The 14,797-nt window shown below is 53.5% G+C and overlaps 6 protein-coding genes across 6 annotated transcripts; 3 read left to right on the top strand and 3 right to left on the bottom strand.

Moving 5' to 3' along the window:
- Positions 1-209: 209 nt before the first annotated feature.
- AYL99_11224 (hypothetical protein) lies at positions 210-1,001 on the bottom strand (the record flags this gene model as incomplete). Its single annotated transcript, XM_018842730.1, has 1 exon — positions 210-1,001. One exon carries the CDS (start codon positions 999-1,001, stop codon positions 210-212), a length of 792 nt encoding a protein of 263 aa, XP_018688143.1.
- Positions 1,002-2,033: 1,032 nt separating this feature from the next.
- AYL99_11223 (hypothetical protein) lies at positions 2,034-4,784 on the top strand (the record flags this gene model as incomplete). The annotated part of the gene is made up of 1 exon (XM_018842729.1): positions 2,034-4,784. One exon carries the CDS (start codon positions 2,034-2,036, stop codon positions 4,782-4,784), a length of 2,751 nt encoding a protein of 916 aa, XP_018688142.1.
- Positions 4,785-5,912: 1,128 nt separating this feature from the next.
- AYL99_11222 (hypothetical protein) lies at positions 5,913-6,269 on the bottom strand (the record flags this gene model as incomplete). The annotated part of the gene is made up of 1 exon (XM_018842728.1): positions 5,913-6,269. The coding sequence occupies one exon, from the start codon at positions 6,267-6,269 to the stop codon at positions 5,913-5,915; it is 357 nt and encodes a 118-aa protein (XP_018688141.1).
- A 46-nt stretch (positions 6,270-6,315) lies between these two features.
- On the bottom strand, positions 6,316-8,136 carry AYL99_11221 (hypothetical protein; the record flags this gene model as incomplete). Its single annotated transcript, XM_018842727.1, has 3 exons — positions 6,316-6,512; positions 6,842-7,539; positions 7,739-8,136. The coding sequence occupies 3 exons, from the start codon at positions 8,134-8,136 to the stop codon at positions 6,316-6,318; spliced, it is 1,293 nt and encodes a 430-aa protein (XP_018688140.1).
- A 1,477-nt stretch (positions 8,137-9,613) lies between these two features.
- Positions 9,614-10,663, top strand: AYL99_11220 (hypothetical protein; the record flags this gene model as incomplete). The annotated part of the gene is made up of 1 exon (XM_018842726.1): positions 9,614-10,663. The coding sequence occupies one exon, from the start codon at positions 9,614-9,616 to the stop codon at positions 10,661-10,663; it is 1,050 nt and encodes a 349-aa protein (XP_018688139.1).
- A 333-nt stretch (positions 10,664-10,996) lies between these two features.
- On the top strand, positions 10,997-14,014 carry AYL99_11219 (hypothetical protein; the record flags this gene model as incomplete). The annotated part of the gene is made up of 1 exon (XM_018842725.1): positions 10,997-14,014. The coding sequence occupies one exon, from the start codon at positions 10,997-10,999 to the stop codon at positions 14,012-14,014; it is 3,018 nt and encodes a 1,005-aa protein (XP_018688138.1).
- Between the last annotated feature and the right edge of the window lie 783 nt (positions 14,015-14,797).

Here is a 14,797-nt window from a genome sequence, read left to right as displayed (position 1 = left end):
CCGATGCTTCAGATTTGTTTTCCGTCCACTCTGTCCTTCTTTCCGTGGTGATAGTGGTAAACAGAAGTGCTCCGACAAGTCAGGTGTATGCTTGTCTTGTGAAGTCGATCCCTGTTCCTAGAATCTTGCCTACAAATTGAAACCAGTTTTATAAACTCTTGAGTTGTATTCCTTGTTGTCTGTAGGGGCCGATGCTCGGGCTCCCTCCTTTAATCCAGAATTCCCAGCTTGTCCTTCCAGTCAGGGAAGATCATAGGTAACTTCTCTGGCAATTGATCCGGTAGCTTTTCTTTGATCACTTGGACCAATTCTTCGTACATCAATTGGTAACCCTGCGGGGTGAAATGCAATCCGTCACTCAACAATTCTCCCAACACCGCATTCCTCGGTGCGTCTTTGCACCCTATCAAGGCACCTGTCGAACCTTCCCGCCAGCCAGCCTTGGTCATGAATATTGTCCAGAGGTCCAGGATGGGGATGCCCGTTTCTTTCCCCACCTCTCGACACGCGGAAGCATATGTTGCCGTGTGTTCTGCAGTTCTCTCCTCCGAGCCGAGTTGCCACTCATCCACGGGCGGTGGAGTGATCAGGACACATTTCGTCTGGTGCAACTCGACGCCCGGTGAGGTAATGATGGATTTGAGAGCTTGTCGATAGTCGGCCAGAGGAACATGTTGTGGGTGGCCAGATAGACAAGCGTCGTTGGCACCAAAGAAGACGGTCATCAGCTCGACTCTCGGTGTGGTTGGCGATGGAGCAGCGTCTGACGGAAAAAATTGCCGGAGGATGTCATAGCCCATGCGGGACGTGTAGCCGCTGAACCCACGATTGACGACATCGAGACGGCGAGAGTACCATTCGGCCAAGGAGGCAAACAGGACTTGGGAGGAGCCTTGGGTGATGCTGTCGCCGAAGAGGATGAACTGCGGGAATGTGGTCGGCTGCGGATTGGATGTGCCAAGCGTCCTTAGAGGATGATCAGAAGCAGGAGAACGAGACATTGTACCGGTTAGCCGTGAGGAATTGTGTAGTGGTACCCAGGCGAGCAAGGCATAGAATCAAGGCCCGGCAGCAAAACACGAGATGTGCGCACTGCAGCATACCAGAGGAGCGTGGGGCAATCTCGGAGATGCAGTATGACAAAAGGTGATCAGCAGGACGAATCATCTGCTCGTGCTCGAGGTCGTAAGGGAGTAGCTGCAGACGCACAAGGGCTGGCAGCTGCCGGGGCCAGTCGCCGCACATCTGCAAGTCATCGTCAGTCAAATCACAGCTGGAGAGAGAGGATTGTTTCCATCCCACCGAGGTTACCGACGAGGGGATCCGGGTGGTTTCCCAGCATTGGGCGTCTCTTTGAGGACACTACGATAGGATCCTGCTTGGAAGATGAATGGGGGGGTAACGATGGAGTAACGACAATACTCGACTGGGGACGTGTTGCGTATGCCCAGGCTGTTCACCGCTGCTACCGTTGCCGCCGTCGCCAGACTGCGCCCTTGACTCGTTCTCTCGCCTCGTGGGGCAGCATAATAGACCTCGACGCGTGCGGCCACAAAATTGTTTGTCAGATGATGGGACGCCCTCCTCCGGCTATCTGCTTAATCCAGTATTGCAATTCACCGAACCGTGTCCGTGTCGCCCACCTGATCAAGATGCCGGGGGAATGAATACAACGAGCACACCTCCTTTCCACTTGGACACCCCCCGGTCCAGGCTTGGTCCCCCATCCCCCATCCCTCTCTAGGTGATCAAAGGTCATACTCTCTCTCTCTCTCTCTCTGGGTTGCCGCTGACATCTGATGTCTCTTGACTCATAGAAGCTGCAGTGCCTCTTTTTTTTTTTGCAAATACCTCCTGCCACTCACTGTCCTGCCTCTCACCTTCCTCGTCAATGGCCAGCTGACAGCCCTCAGAAGGCGGCGTCTGCCTGTGGAAGAGGGACGCCGTTCGTGCCATCTGCTTTACACTGTCGACTTCTCGTGCTTTGCTTTAAGAGAGGGAAAATCAGAAGGAGCTAGCTACGGGCAGTCACCATGCCCAAGTCTTTTGTTTCTTTCCAGGAGCCCGATGAGGCCGACCACTTCTCCTCTCGCCCTCCCACTACGCCGTCATCCCCTGAAACCCTCCGCAGGACGAATACTTCCATGTCTGCAAGCGAACTGCGAGGCCGTTTACCACCTTCCCTGATCATGACTCCACGGTCCACAGAAGAGAGTGCCTTGTTGGATGGAGACCACCGCTCTGTCCGGAGATACAACGAAAACATGCCCGAGTCACCCAGGTCAAGACAACTGTCAAGGGTCAACAGCACAAGTGACAGCCTACGCCGGCGGAGATACTACAGTGCTCGACCCTCGGGAAATACCAGTCCTGTCTGGATGCGGAACTCTGGTCTCCGTACGCCAAAGCTATCCTCGTCGATGCTGATGGGCTCATTGTCTAAAGATGATCGGCTGTGGTATGATCAATTCACCTCAACGGACTGGGTGCACGACAGCATTGCCGATGGATACCGTGTCCTGGACCTGAAAAAGCGGAGGGGTTGGCGAGGACGCCTGGCGTTGCTTCTCGACTCGGCACAGGGTTGGATTCTTGTTGCCATGATCGGTGTGATCACGGCAGGCATTGCGTACTTTGTCGACGTGACCGAGTCGGCAATTTTCGATATCAAGCGTGGCTTTTGTCGAGGCGCCTGGTATCTTGGTCGCACAGACTGTTGTGCTGGCGAACGCAACTGTGACAGATGGAGGACTTGGTCCAAGCTTATCCACCCGTCCGGTATGGACGATATCTACATCGACTACGTGGCATTCGTTATCGGTTCGGTGGTGCTCGCTGCCCTGGCGTGCTTCATCACTCTCTATTCCAAGACAGTCGTGCCATCCCAGATCGCCTCGACTTTTGACGAGAACCTGGGAGCCGTCAAGCAGAACGTCAATGATGATGCTGATGACGACAAGTCTGGAGGCGCCCAGCTACTGCAGACGCAAGATCCCCCGCCTCCAAACGTCTACTATTCGGCCGCTGGAAGCGGTGTTGCCGAAGTCAAGGTCATCCTGAGTGGCTTTGTTCTCCATGGATACCTGGGTCTTCGCGTCCTAATCCTGAAGACCATCGCTCTGATTTTGAGTGTGGCGTCAGGGATGAGTCTGGGCAAAGAAGGCCCTTATGTCCATATCGCGACGTGTGTGGGCAACATTGCGTGCAGGCTGTTTTCCAAGTACAACCTCAATGACGGTAAGAGAAGGGAGGTCTTATCTGCCAGTGCCGCCGCCGGGGTGGCCGTCGCTTTCGGTTCGCCTCTGGGAGGAGTCCTGTTCAGCCTGGAGGAAGTCAGCTATTACTTTCCGTCCAAGACGCTATTTCGAACATTCTTTTGTTGCATCGTGGCTGCATTGTCCCTCAAGTTTCTGAATCCGTACGGGACGTCCAAAATTGTCCTTTTTGAAGTCCGTTACATCACCGATTGGCGTTTCTTCGAGCTTTTCATATTCATCTTGCTGGGCATGGCGGGTGGGCTGGCTGGTGCGCTCTTCATCAAAGCGTCTAGATTCTGGGCCACCACATTCCGGCGCATCAAAATCATCAAGGCCTATCCAATGCTGGAGGTTCTCCTGGTGGCACTTGTCACTGGGCTCGTCAGCTTCTGGAACCGGTACACGCGACTAGCAGTCACCGAGCTGCTTTTCGAACTGGCGAGCCCATGCCAGAAGCATTCGTCAACGGGTCTCTGTCCTAAGACGGAGGATGAGATGCTCAGGGTCATTGGCTACCTGAGTATGGCATTCGTCATCAAGGCTTTCCTCACGACTATTACCTTTGGTATCAAGGTGCCGGCGGGTATCTACGTACCATCGATGGTGGTGGGTGGTCTGATGGGTCGTATTGTTGGCCACTTGACCCAGTACGTGGTGGTCAAGCTTCCGAATTTTTTCTTGTGGTCACACTGTCAGAATGACGGCAACATCGAAGCATGTGTCACACCGGGAGTGTATGCCTTGGTGGCGGCAGGTGCTACCATGTGCGGTGTCACACGTCTTTCTGTCACATTGGCGGTCATCCTGTTTGAACTGACCGGCAGCCTCGACCACGTGCTACCTTTCTCTCTGGGCGTGCTCTGTGCCAAATGGACCGCCGACGCTGTGGAGCCCCTGAGCATTTATGATCTTCTCACCGATATGAATTCATACCCATTTCTAGACAACAGAAGCACTCCTGTCTTTGACTCGGAACTCGGAGACATCACACCCCGTTTCCGAAGGGATAAAGTGATTGACATTACGATATCCCCTCTGGTCAAGGCCAGTGATTTGCGAGCCAAACTCCGACGCCTACAAAATCTTGGCGAACTCGACGGCGGCCTGCCTATCCTCCGAGACAAGAAGTTGGTAGGGCTGATTCCGGCGCCGGACCTGGAGTTTGCGCTGGATCGTGTAGAGGATGAAGATAGCGCCTTTTGCTTACTCTCTACCGAGAATCACGCGCACAACACGCACCGTCGCTACTGGGAAGCGTTTGAGGAGGCTGGCTACGATTCCGGGAGGGACGATTCCGACGATCAAGACTCGCCAGCCAACAACCCGACCGATTTGACTCCTTACATCGACCCTGCTCCGGTAGCACTGGACACGCATTCGCCCATGGACCTTGTGTATCAGTGTTTCGTCAAGTTGGGTTTGAGGTACATTTGTGTGTTGCATGAGGGTGAATTCAGGGGGATGGTGCATAAGAAGGCGTTTGTAAGGTATATCAAGACCTTGGAGCACGAGGGAAGTCGTCATTGAGCCCAGCGACCGGTTGATGAAAGAGGATCGTCGTTTCTTGAGCCTGTGTATTTTCTTATTTCACTCTTGCCTTTGACGGGGCGGACTCCGTGGAGATACAGCCTCTTAGCATTCCGAGGCGTTCAAGGAGCGGGTTTAGTGTCGGCTTCTCAGAGAGGCTTTCACTCATAAAATGACAGAAGGCACGTGGCATTACGAGGCGTTGACTTGGGGTACAGGAGTCAGAAAGAGATGGAACTTGTATGGCCTCTCATTGGAGGTTGTGCACCTCAATGTATATTGTATAATCACTTGAATTCTTCACATTGAACTTGTTCCCGCTTTTCGTCTTCGATCTTGTTTTCTTGTGTCCGTTGTATTTTGAGTTTCTGCACAAAATGGCACAGGCACCCTCGCTGTTGAAGTACGGAGCATAGAGTTACAGAAGGGAGGGGGTTAGAGACACTATGTACGGCGCCAGAGGGGGGATGTTGGATAGTCCCTGTGATGTGGGACTAATAAATATTTATTCAGCGATATGTAATGTGTGTGTGTCTGTGTATGTGTTACACTGAAAAGGAAAGATGCATGTGTGTGTAAGGTGGTAGTGGTGGTGGTGGTGGTGGTGGTGGTGGTGGTGGTGGATGTGCATGTGCATAATGAGGCTTGTTGAGAGATAAACAGATACATGTACAGTATAACATTGTATATACAGCTGTTTTGTGAATGGCTGGTTACTGACTTCACTAGCCATAGCCTACCTAACACAGCCAGTCCAGTCCAGCCCAGCCCAATCCAGGCCATTTCGCTGGCTTTGTAGCAGTCGACAATAAGACAAGACATACTTCCGATAGATATGTATATGACTCTCTCTCTCTCTCTCTCTCTCTCTCTCTCTCTCTCACTCACTCACATAGCACCAGCAGAGGGTCACCAGGACGTGCACAAGCTATCCCCGTCCTGTCAATCAAAACCCAGTGACTGTGCCGGAAGGGGAGAACTGGAGGAGTATTACTGAAGTGCTCATCCTCCTCCTCTTCTCCTCCTCTCCTCCTCCTCTCATAATCATCATCACCATGATCCTCTCAGTCACCATCAACAATGCCTGTTACATGTTGACCTCTCTGTTTCTCTGTTATCTTGTCGTACCTAGAACAACTTCAACTGGCGCAGCTCCGGCGGCGATTCGCCCAGCGTGATCATCGAGTTCATCACCCCGGCCATTTTCTCCCGCCACTCCTCGATCGAAGGAATGCCCGCGGTGCGGATGGCCTCGCGCGCGTCCGCCACCGCCATGCCCGTCCGCCCGTCCCGGATCTCGACGTCATCCAGCCGCACCAAGTTGGAGCTGCCCACGCGACCTAAGGGCTTCACCACGAGCGAGTAGCCGTCGCCGTTGTCAGAGCCGCCGAAAAATTCGGAGCCGTGGCGTTGCGCTTCGATAAACACCGCTTCGCCTGCCTCGTACGGGCCATCCCGTCCCATTCGCGGCAGCTTCCGTCGCATGATCCCGAACAGGGGACCGCTGTTATGGACCTCGCCGCCCCTCATCCTATTGTTGTTCGCTGTGCCACTGAGTTTTGGCGGCGGCGGCGGCGGCGGCCGCTGTCGTGGTGGTGGTAATGGTGATGGTGGTAATGGTGATGGTGGTGATGGTGGTGGTGGTACTACCCATTTTGATCTTGATACAGATGGGGTGCTGCTTGTGATAAGGCCTGGAGAGGGTGGGCGCTTTGGACGCGGAGGAGGCTCATATGTTAACTTTGGAGGTACCGAGTCCTCTGCAACCAGATGCCCCATATATCTAACGTCTGATGTTGATCCTGGTCCAGACGAGGTGCTGCTTGTGAAGAGGCCTGGAGAGGGTGGGCGCTTTGGACGCGGAGGAGGCCTATAAGTTAACTTTGGACGTTGCAAATCCTCTGCAACCACACGCGACGTATATGTAGAGTCTGGAGAGGGTGTGCGCTCTGGGAGCCTAGGCTGCGAATATGTAACTTTCCGGGGGAATATGCGCCCTATTTGAGGAGGCGCCTTAGGTAGGCGCCTTGAAGGACGAAACTCCGGGCGTTCTGTACTGGGAGAAGGCGGACACGGAAATCGCTTTGGTTCAGATGCGGGCGTGAGATTATCACCACCAAACGGCGAGAGATCTCGGAAGGGACCGTAGATATCTTCCTTCTCCTCCTCATCCTCCTCCTCCTCCTCCTCCTCTTCTTCTTCTTCTTCCTCCCCCTCCTTCTCCTCCTCCTTCTTGGCCCTGGATGCAGACACGAACTTTTTCGTAAACAGAGATTTCTTGGTGTGGACTGGTGCAGACGGCGACGCAGGTGTTTGCTGCCCCCCACCACCGGAATCTTCATCATCTTCATGGCCTTCATCGGTATCATCGGTATCATCGGTATCCGACGCACCATTGTCTCTAGAATAATTCCTGCTTGCCGAAGCCCTACCGTCATAAGCGCCGGTTTGGTCGATGATAGCTGTATTAGTGTCCATGACCTTCTGCTGCTGTCGCCTCGGCTGCACCGACTGCAGATCCTGTGGATCGACCGACGACTCCGCGTACGAGGTCGACTCGTCCAGAAACCGCCGCAGGACCACGTTGTCCTTTTCCTGCTTGAGGTTGGCCACCTGCAGCCGGAGGAAGCCGATCTCCTGGATCAGGCTCGCGATCTGTTTCGTGTCCTGCTTGATCTCGGTCGTGTCTTCGTGGATGGCGACGGTCTCGGTCTTGACCTCGTCCAGATTGTCGTCGATGTTGGAGAGGATTTGACTATCCCGCGAGAAACAGAGTAAGAAAAGGTCAGGTGAGTGTGTCTCTATATGTATTTTTGGGTGGGGGGGAAAACAGACTGAGAAAAGGCATTCCAATGTGTCGGAATGGCCGATTTCTGAGAACTGCCTTTGTGCCCGTTACCCTCTCCTTCCTTCCTTCCAGGATGGAGAGGCCATGGATTGACGATTGTACTCACATTGATACCATCTCCAGCGCAATGTCGATACACGACTTGTGGCTCTCCAAGCTTGACCGGAGCTTGTTCATGTGGTCCCGTTCGCCCACCGTCCACCGCACCGCCGCTGACGCTTTCTTCCGGGCGTTCAACTTGTCGAGATGCGCCGCCATCTCCTCGGCGATCTGCTCGCAGCTGGCCACCACCTCGCGCAGCGTCGCTGGGAAGCTAACTTTCTTCTGCGCGTCGTCCCGTAGCGCCGTCAGGCAGCTGGTCAGCGAGACCAGCTCCCGCGAAACGGCGTCCATGTCCCGTCGGGCCGCGCGCACGCTGGAGACGAACCCGTTAATCTGCAACGACAGCTTGGTGACGGCGCTGAGAGCGCTGACGCAGGCCCCCGCAATGGAGAGGGGATCCATTTCATTGTCTTTTGCTCACTGAGCCTGGGGGATGAAAAGAGATAACTCGTTAGATGGAGCGGGCTAAAAGAGAACAAAAGATTTACCAAAGTCAGGCTGAAGATAAAGCACGAGAATCAACTTTTCCCCGCGGTCGGGTGGGGGCCAAAGCGACGCCTCGCTGCGCCCCAGAGAACGCCGCTCTTTAGACGCCGCTTGAAGACTTGATCTTCTCTGGTGAACACGCTGTGATCATATGTCGGTCGAAGGGGACCGTCGTCGCGTGTGAGCTTAAACATCGACTAGCAATTTCAACGAAGTAGGCGGAGATGAGAAGAATGGCAGGCCTCGGTACTTGTCGTGGTGCCGGGCATCGCTCAGAAGGCAGCGGGTGAGCCAACGTCGAGCAAAGCGGCGAGCGGCTAATCGGAAAAAGACTCGGGACGTATCGAAGACTCGAGATTGGAGAGCTAGCCGATCTAGTCCTGTTTCTGCTGTCTCCCGCCAGTCTGGCCAATCACAGGCGCGCACCGGACAGTCCTTAGCCCAAGGCTGTGGTGATACGGGGCGAAATGCCCACACAAAGGCAGGGCTTGTTGTTTTCAACTGGGAGGAAGAGACAAAACAAAGCCCGAGGATCATGCAACTCTTGTGGAGCCGCCACGCAGAGATAGAGTTGCTTTTGAGTTGGGTTCCCTCCTGCTAGTGGTGTGCTTATTGTTCTCGCCTGGTTTGTTTCGATCCGAGTGGTGACGTGCATTTGTGCCTCAAATGTTGAGACCAAGCCGCATTCGTTGCACCTGCGCAGATACTCAGGTTGAGGTAGCAAAGGGCGAAGAGATGCAGTATCTCTTTTACTGGCGGGTTTCTTTCCCTTCCGTTCTGCCTGTACCATTCATTTGCATCCTGCGAGGACCCGAGGTTCGCTCGGTAATGGTGTTGCACTGAAGCCTGGCTTGCATTTCATGGCGCGTAAGGGTATGGGTCGTAGTTTAGTGTCTTTTCGTAGGCCCTCCATACTGGCCATTCGTAGACCCCATCCAACTTGAAAGAGTTCTTGTTTTCGTGTAGCCCCCGAGCTAGCTGGACGTGAAGGGGTTTGGGAGATGGGAACGGGAGACGAAAAGGCCTTCACAAGGTTCCGTGAGGCTCGTTCCTGTAAACGCCTCCCTCTTGCATCCTCCTCACGGCGGTTGGGCCGTGCTGGATTTCCGTTCGAAAACCCAGGTTCTGGTCTTCTGGGGATCTTCCGCTGACCTCCCACCGCAATCGCTGGTAGTATATATTGAACCTTTGTGTCCTGTATCCTTGTCGTCGAATGATCCTTCCCTCAAGTATTTTGGTCCCCCTCCACTCGTTTACCCTCTGCTTCCTGCGAACCGACACTCATTCATTAATTTCTGGAAACATATTCTATGCTATCCTTTGGCATCCGCATATCGAAACAGTGCAATCAGATCTCAATAACACGACACTCCTTCGTTCATAACTGTAAAAAATGATGACCATCCCTGGACAAATAGACGCAATAGTCGCTGAGCAACCCACCGGCACAGCCCAACATATCGAATATGCCGACACAAACGACGACACTTTTCATGTTGCCGTGAGACACCAGCAAGAAACTGACACTGAGCAACAAAGCTACGTCGGGCCGTGGCCGCTCAGACATCGCCGCAACTCCAGCTGGACTGTCCTCAGTGGCAAGAGTGATGCCACCAGGCGCTCTTTTTCTAACCTTCCGGTCAACTCGGCTGCAGTGAACAATGGCGCCAGTCCTTTTATCGCGGATCTCCCTCTGGACAACCCTTTCAGCGACCAGTTTCACTCCGAAGCCTCAAGTTCCACAATGATAGCAGGAAGTGTTGATGTCCCGGATTCTCAGCAGCAAAGACGGAAGTCGGAGCTGACCCGAATTATGGAACAAGTCGACCAAAAAACCGAAGCTATTCAGCGCACAGTAAATAGAGAAGCAAGTTCTTCACGTAACGAGGGAAAGGGGGAAAATCAGGAATTCAAAAGGAGTGGGGAAGAGCATCTTGCAGACGACTCAACTGGCGCGCAAAGACGAGAACGGTCAACTGCCGCACAGACGCTCCAGGTCCCGCCACAACAGCAACGGCCACGGGACATCGAACGTGAGGTGGCAGCCACCATGCTCACCCAGCTCGAAACCGAGGATTGCCAGACCTGCCAAGAAGAAGCCTCGGTCGCGCTTGCAGGAAAGTGCATGTTGGGATTGACAGCGAGCATCCTCGTGGCGAGTTTATACGCGATATACTATTGCTTCTCGGAAGAGTTCGGCCAGGCCACCACGATTATCAAAGAGAAACAAAGAACCCTCCTGTTTCTGTCACTCCTGGCCATTCCAGTAACGGCGGCCCTGAGCATGGCGTTACTTGCCTGGCTGGGCTTGAACTCCTATGGACCGATCAAACGGCGACTGAACGGAGGGGCTGAGTATTTCAAGCTCTGGCTGTGCTTTACGTTTCTCGCTCTGTGCAGCTATTTCCTTATCGCTGCGGTGTCTTACAAGTATGCGAAATGATGTGGTGGGCCCCCAGATGGCGTCTGATATGATGGGACCATACCAATACTGGTCATTGAGGATGTCTTTCGTGGGGTGCTTCGGGATTCGAGATGGCGTTGAGGAATGTTGACGAATGGCCGTTTTCGGATGTGGACAAGCGCGTTCAGCGGAGAGGTGCAGTTGTTCAGCTGGCACTCCGCAAGCAGTATTTCCTTATGGATGTAGATATGGACATAGCAAGACGAGCAACGATAAAATGGAATCGAATTGTTTATACGATGATAGAAGAAGAGCACAAAGAGGGACGTTGGTCGTCATCAACTGCGGCGCCCGCATCGCAGGCTTGGCGCGATGGACCATGTTCCGACTGCGCAGTTGGAGACGCGGCATCGAACTGCACCACCACCACCATCGTCACCGTCGCAGGTCTCAAATCAAAGTCAGCCTCTTCGGATCATCACTGGCTTGGGCACAGAAGGCCCTCTCGTTTCTCCTCGCAAACGAATATCCCGCAGAGACACTGCCAGCGCTGTCTCCCCCTGCGCATACCGGGCCTTGTCATGCACAGATAACCCCAATCTCGCCCAGTCGAGGTCGACCTCCCTCGCTGTCAACTACGACGTCTTCAACTGGATTCCGAGGAGGCAACCTCCCACCTCCATCATGGGGACGGCCAGCCAGAGCACACAAGAAGAGCAGGAGAAGCTAATGGATGGGAGCCGGCAGTCCTCCGACCATCCCTCCCCGAGACTGTCAGAGGAAAGCGTCACCACAGCCTCCACTGTCTCGCTGGTTCTCGAGAGCCTAAACTCAGCAATCGCCCTCAAGGAGCCTTTGCAGCACCCCTCAAGATACCGAGACGACGAGAGTGACCCGGAGTTACCAAGATTCAGTGACAAGGATTACACCATCGGGGGTCAGCGCATGTCCAAAGGCCTCCGTCGAACAATCTGGATAGTCTCGGTCGTCGGCGTTATCGGATGGATATTGGCTGTGGTCGTGTTTGTGGCAGGCGGTCGGCATAAGCACGCGTCGACGTTGGAATACGACCACGAGACGCCAATAAAGAGTTCGGCAAAGAAAGTCACCCTGGAACAGCTACGATCAGGCCAATGGTCACCCAGATACGCCAATATCGAGTGGACCCCTGGACCCAATGGAGAAGATGGCCTGTTGTTGGAAATCAATCAGCCGAACCAGGATTACCTGGTGGTCGAAGACATCCGAAGCGGAACACCTTCCGAAATCAATGCTTTCAAACGCACCACTCTGGTGAAGAGTGCTTGGATCAAATACAACGGGCAGCAGCTTTGGACGTCGGACTTCTGGGTCAGCCCAGACATGAAACACGTGCTTCTTATGGCAAATCCAGAGAAGGTTTTTCGACATTCTTTCCTTGGTTTGTATTTCATCCTCGACGTGGAGACGCAGAATGTCCAGCCGTTGGATCCCGCGTTACCGGATACCAGCATTCAGCTAGCCCAATGGTCGCCTCGGAGTGACTCGGTTGTTTTTACCCGAGATAACAATCTGTTTCTCAGGCATCTCTCGTCACCCGAAGTGACGACCATCACCACCGACGGAGGTCCCGAGTACTTCTATGGTGTTCCCGACTGGGCCTACGAGGAAGAAGTCTTCGGGACCAACACGGCCACTTGGTGGGCGCGCGATGGCCAATACCTTGCTTTCCTACGCACGAATGAGACGACTGTTCCCGAATATCCCGTCCAATATTTCCTCTCCCGCCCTAGCGGAAAGAAGCCCCTCGAAGGGCTCGAGAACTACCCAGAGGTGAAAGAGATCAAGTATCCGAAGGCTGGAGCACCAAATCCCGTGGTCGATATGCTTTTCTATGACATTGCAAAGGCCGAGGTGTTCTCCGTCGACATTGAGGGCGGGTTCCCGGACGAAGATCGTATCATCTTCAACATTGTATGGGCAGACGATGGAAAAGCACTAGTCTCTGAATCAAACCGAGAAAGCGACCGTGTGAGGATTGTTCTAGTAGATGTTCCTTCTCAAACAGGGCATACCGTGAGGATCGTGGACCTCAAAGAGGTCGATGGTGGCTGGATTGAACCGACCCAAAAGGCCCAATACATCCCTGCCGACCCTACCCATGGCCGGCCTGAGGATGGCTACGTCGACATCGTCATCTCTGATAATGGCAACCACCTGGCGTATTTCTCCCCTCTTAACAGCTCGATCCCGGTCATGCTGACCAGAGGCGATTGGGAAGTGGACGGTGGGCCGGCAGCCGTCGACTTGGAAAACAATCTGGTGTATTTTGTTGCTGCCAAAGAGGCGCCAACTCAACGCCACCTGTACAGCGTCAAATTAGACGGGACAAACATGGACTCCCTCGTGCCGACTGATGAAGCTGGATATTGGGAATCCAGCTTTTCTTCTGGGGCAGGCTACGTGAGTTTGAAATATACTGGACCGGGCATTCCTTACCAGAAGGTTGTCTCCACACCAGCCAATCCGGAGAAAATCGAGGAAATGCTTGAAGACAATCAGGATCTCGCCAAGATGGCTTCGTCCCATGAACTCCCACATCAGGTCTTCCAGAACGTCACCATTGACGGGTACACGCTGCAAGTGGTCGAACGGCGACCCCCTCACTTTGACCCCAAGAAGAAATATCCGGTCCTTTTCTACCTCTACGGCGGACCTGGCTCCCAAATGGTCAACCGCCGTTTCCACGTCGACTTTCAATCATACATCGCCAGCTCACTAGGTTACATCGTGGTGACAGTTGATGGGCGCGGAACTGGGTTCATAGGCCGTAAGGCGCGGACCATTGTCCGCAATGAGCTCGGCTCGTACGAAGCGCACGATCAGATTGCCACTGCGAAATTGTGGGCTGAAAAGCCTTACGTCGACGCCGACCGCATGGCTATCTGGGGCTGGTCTTACGGTGGTTTCATGACGTTGAAAGTCCTCGAGACCGATGCGGGCGAGACATTTAAATATGGCATGTCGGTTGCGCCCGTGACCGACTGGCGATTTTACGACTCCATCTACACCGAGAGATACATGCGCACCCCCCAGAACAATCCCCTCGGCTACGCAAAATCTGCCATCAGCAACGTTACTGCGATATCCCAGAACGTGCGCTTCTTGATCATGCACGGCGTTGCAGACGACAACGTCCACATGCAAAACACGTTGACACTGCTAGATAAGTTTGATCTGGCAGGCATTGAAAATTACGATGTTCATTTCTTCCCCGACAGCGATCATTCTATACAATTTCACAATGCGAACCCTATCGTGTACGATAAATTGGCGAACTGGCTGGTGAATGCATTCAATGGGGAATGGTATAGGACGGATGATCCAAAGCCGATAGGCTTGGAGACCTAAAGTCAGGAAAAGTCAGGTCGGCTTGACGGGAGGACTATTGTTGGTTCCTCATGTTCCCACGGTTTGGACATGTCTACCTTTTACCATGTGCACTTCGCACCAGATATGTATCTTGACCGTAACTCTGATGTGAATTACTGGGTTCTCTCTCACGTCTCGATGAACGAGTGACACGCGTTCGCTCTAGCCTGGGCATGATGATCCCTCCATATGTCTATGTTGAGTTTAACACGCTCGGTCCGGAAGGACGCGCCTTCAATGAGGAACAGCCCTGGCCAAAAAGGCCCTGGCATTTCGCTGAATCAACTGGCACTTGTGCTGTAAGTCCCAGAGAATAAAGAGACACGGATACTTTGTTCCCTTTTGACAATGTCATAGACCACTTGGAAAGCTGAACCAAATCGCGGGGCCTCGGTCTTGTATGACAAACTTATCTGATTGTCCGTCTTGTGGTGTGTCTGGCTGCACAAATACACTGTCTTTGATTCAAATAACGTGCATATATTCTCCTAGGGAGTCTGTCGTGTCGGGTTCACATTCATTCACACCTGTTGTAGAGTAGTAGTGACCGGTGGGTGATATAGAGCCCGATCAGGAAAGGTGGAGGTAGGGTTAGTTTATCACTCCTACAGTAGTTGAAGCTTAACTACCCGAATGACGGAAGTAGACCTCGGATATCATCGCCAGGAATGCCGCTAGTGACAAATGAAAATGACGCCTTCCCTGTTACGCATTAGCGTAGTTTTGCGACTATATTACCCCTGATAGTTGTGCGCTTCAGGC

The sequence above is a fragment of the Fonsecaea erecta genome (genome assembly GCF_001651985.1).
Source record: "Fonsecaea erecta strain CBS 125763 chromosome Unknown Scaff13, whole genome shotgun sequence".
NCBI lineage: Eukaryota > Fungi > Ascomycota > Eurotiomycetes > Chaetothyriales > Herpotrichiellaceae > Fonsecaea > Fonsecaea erecta.
The sequence above is the reverse complement of the archived record's forward strand: the minus strand, read 5'-3'. Positions and strand labels throughout refer to the sequence as shown.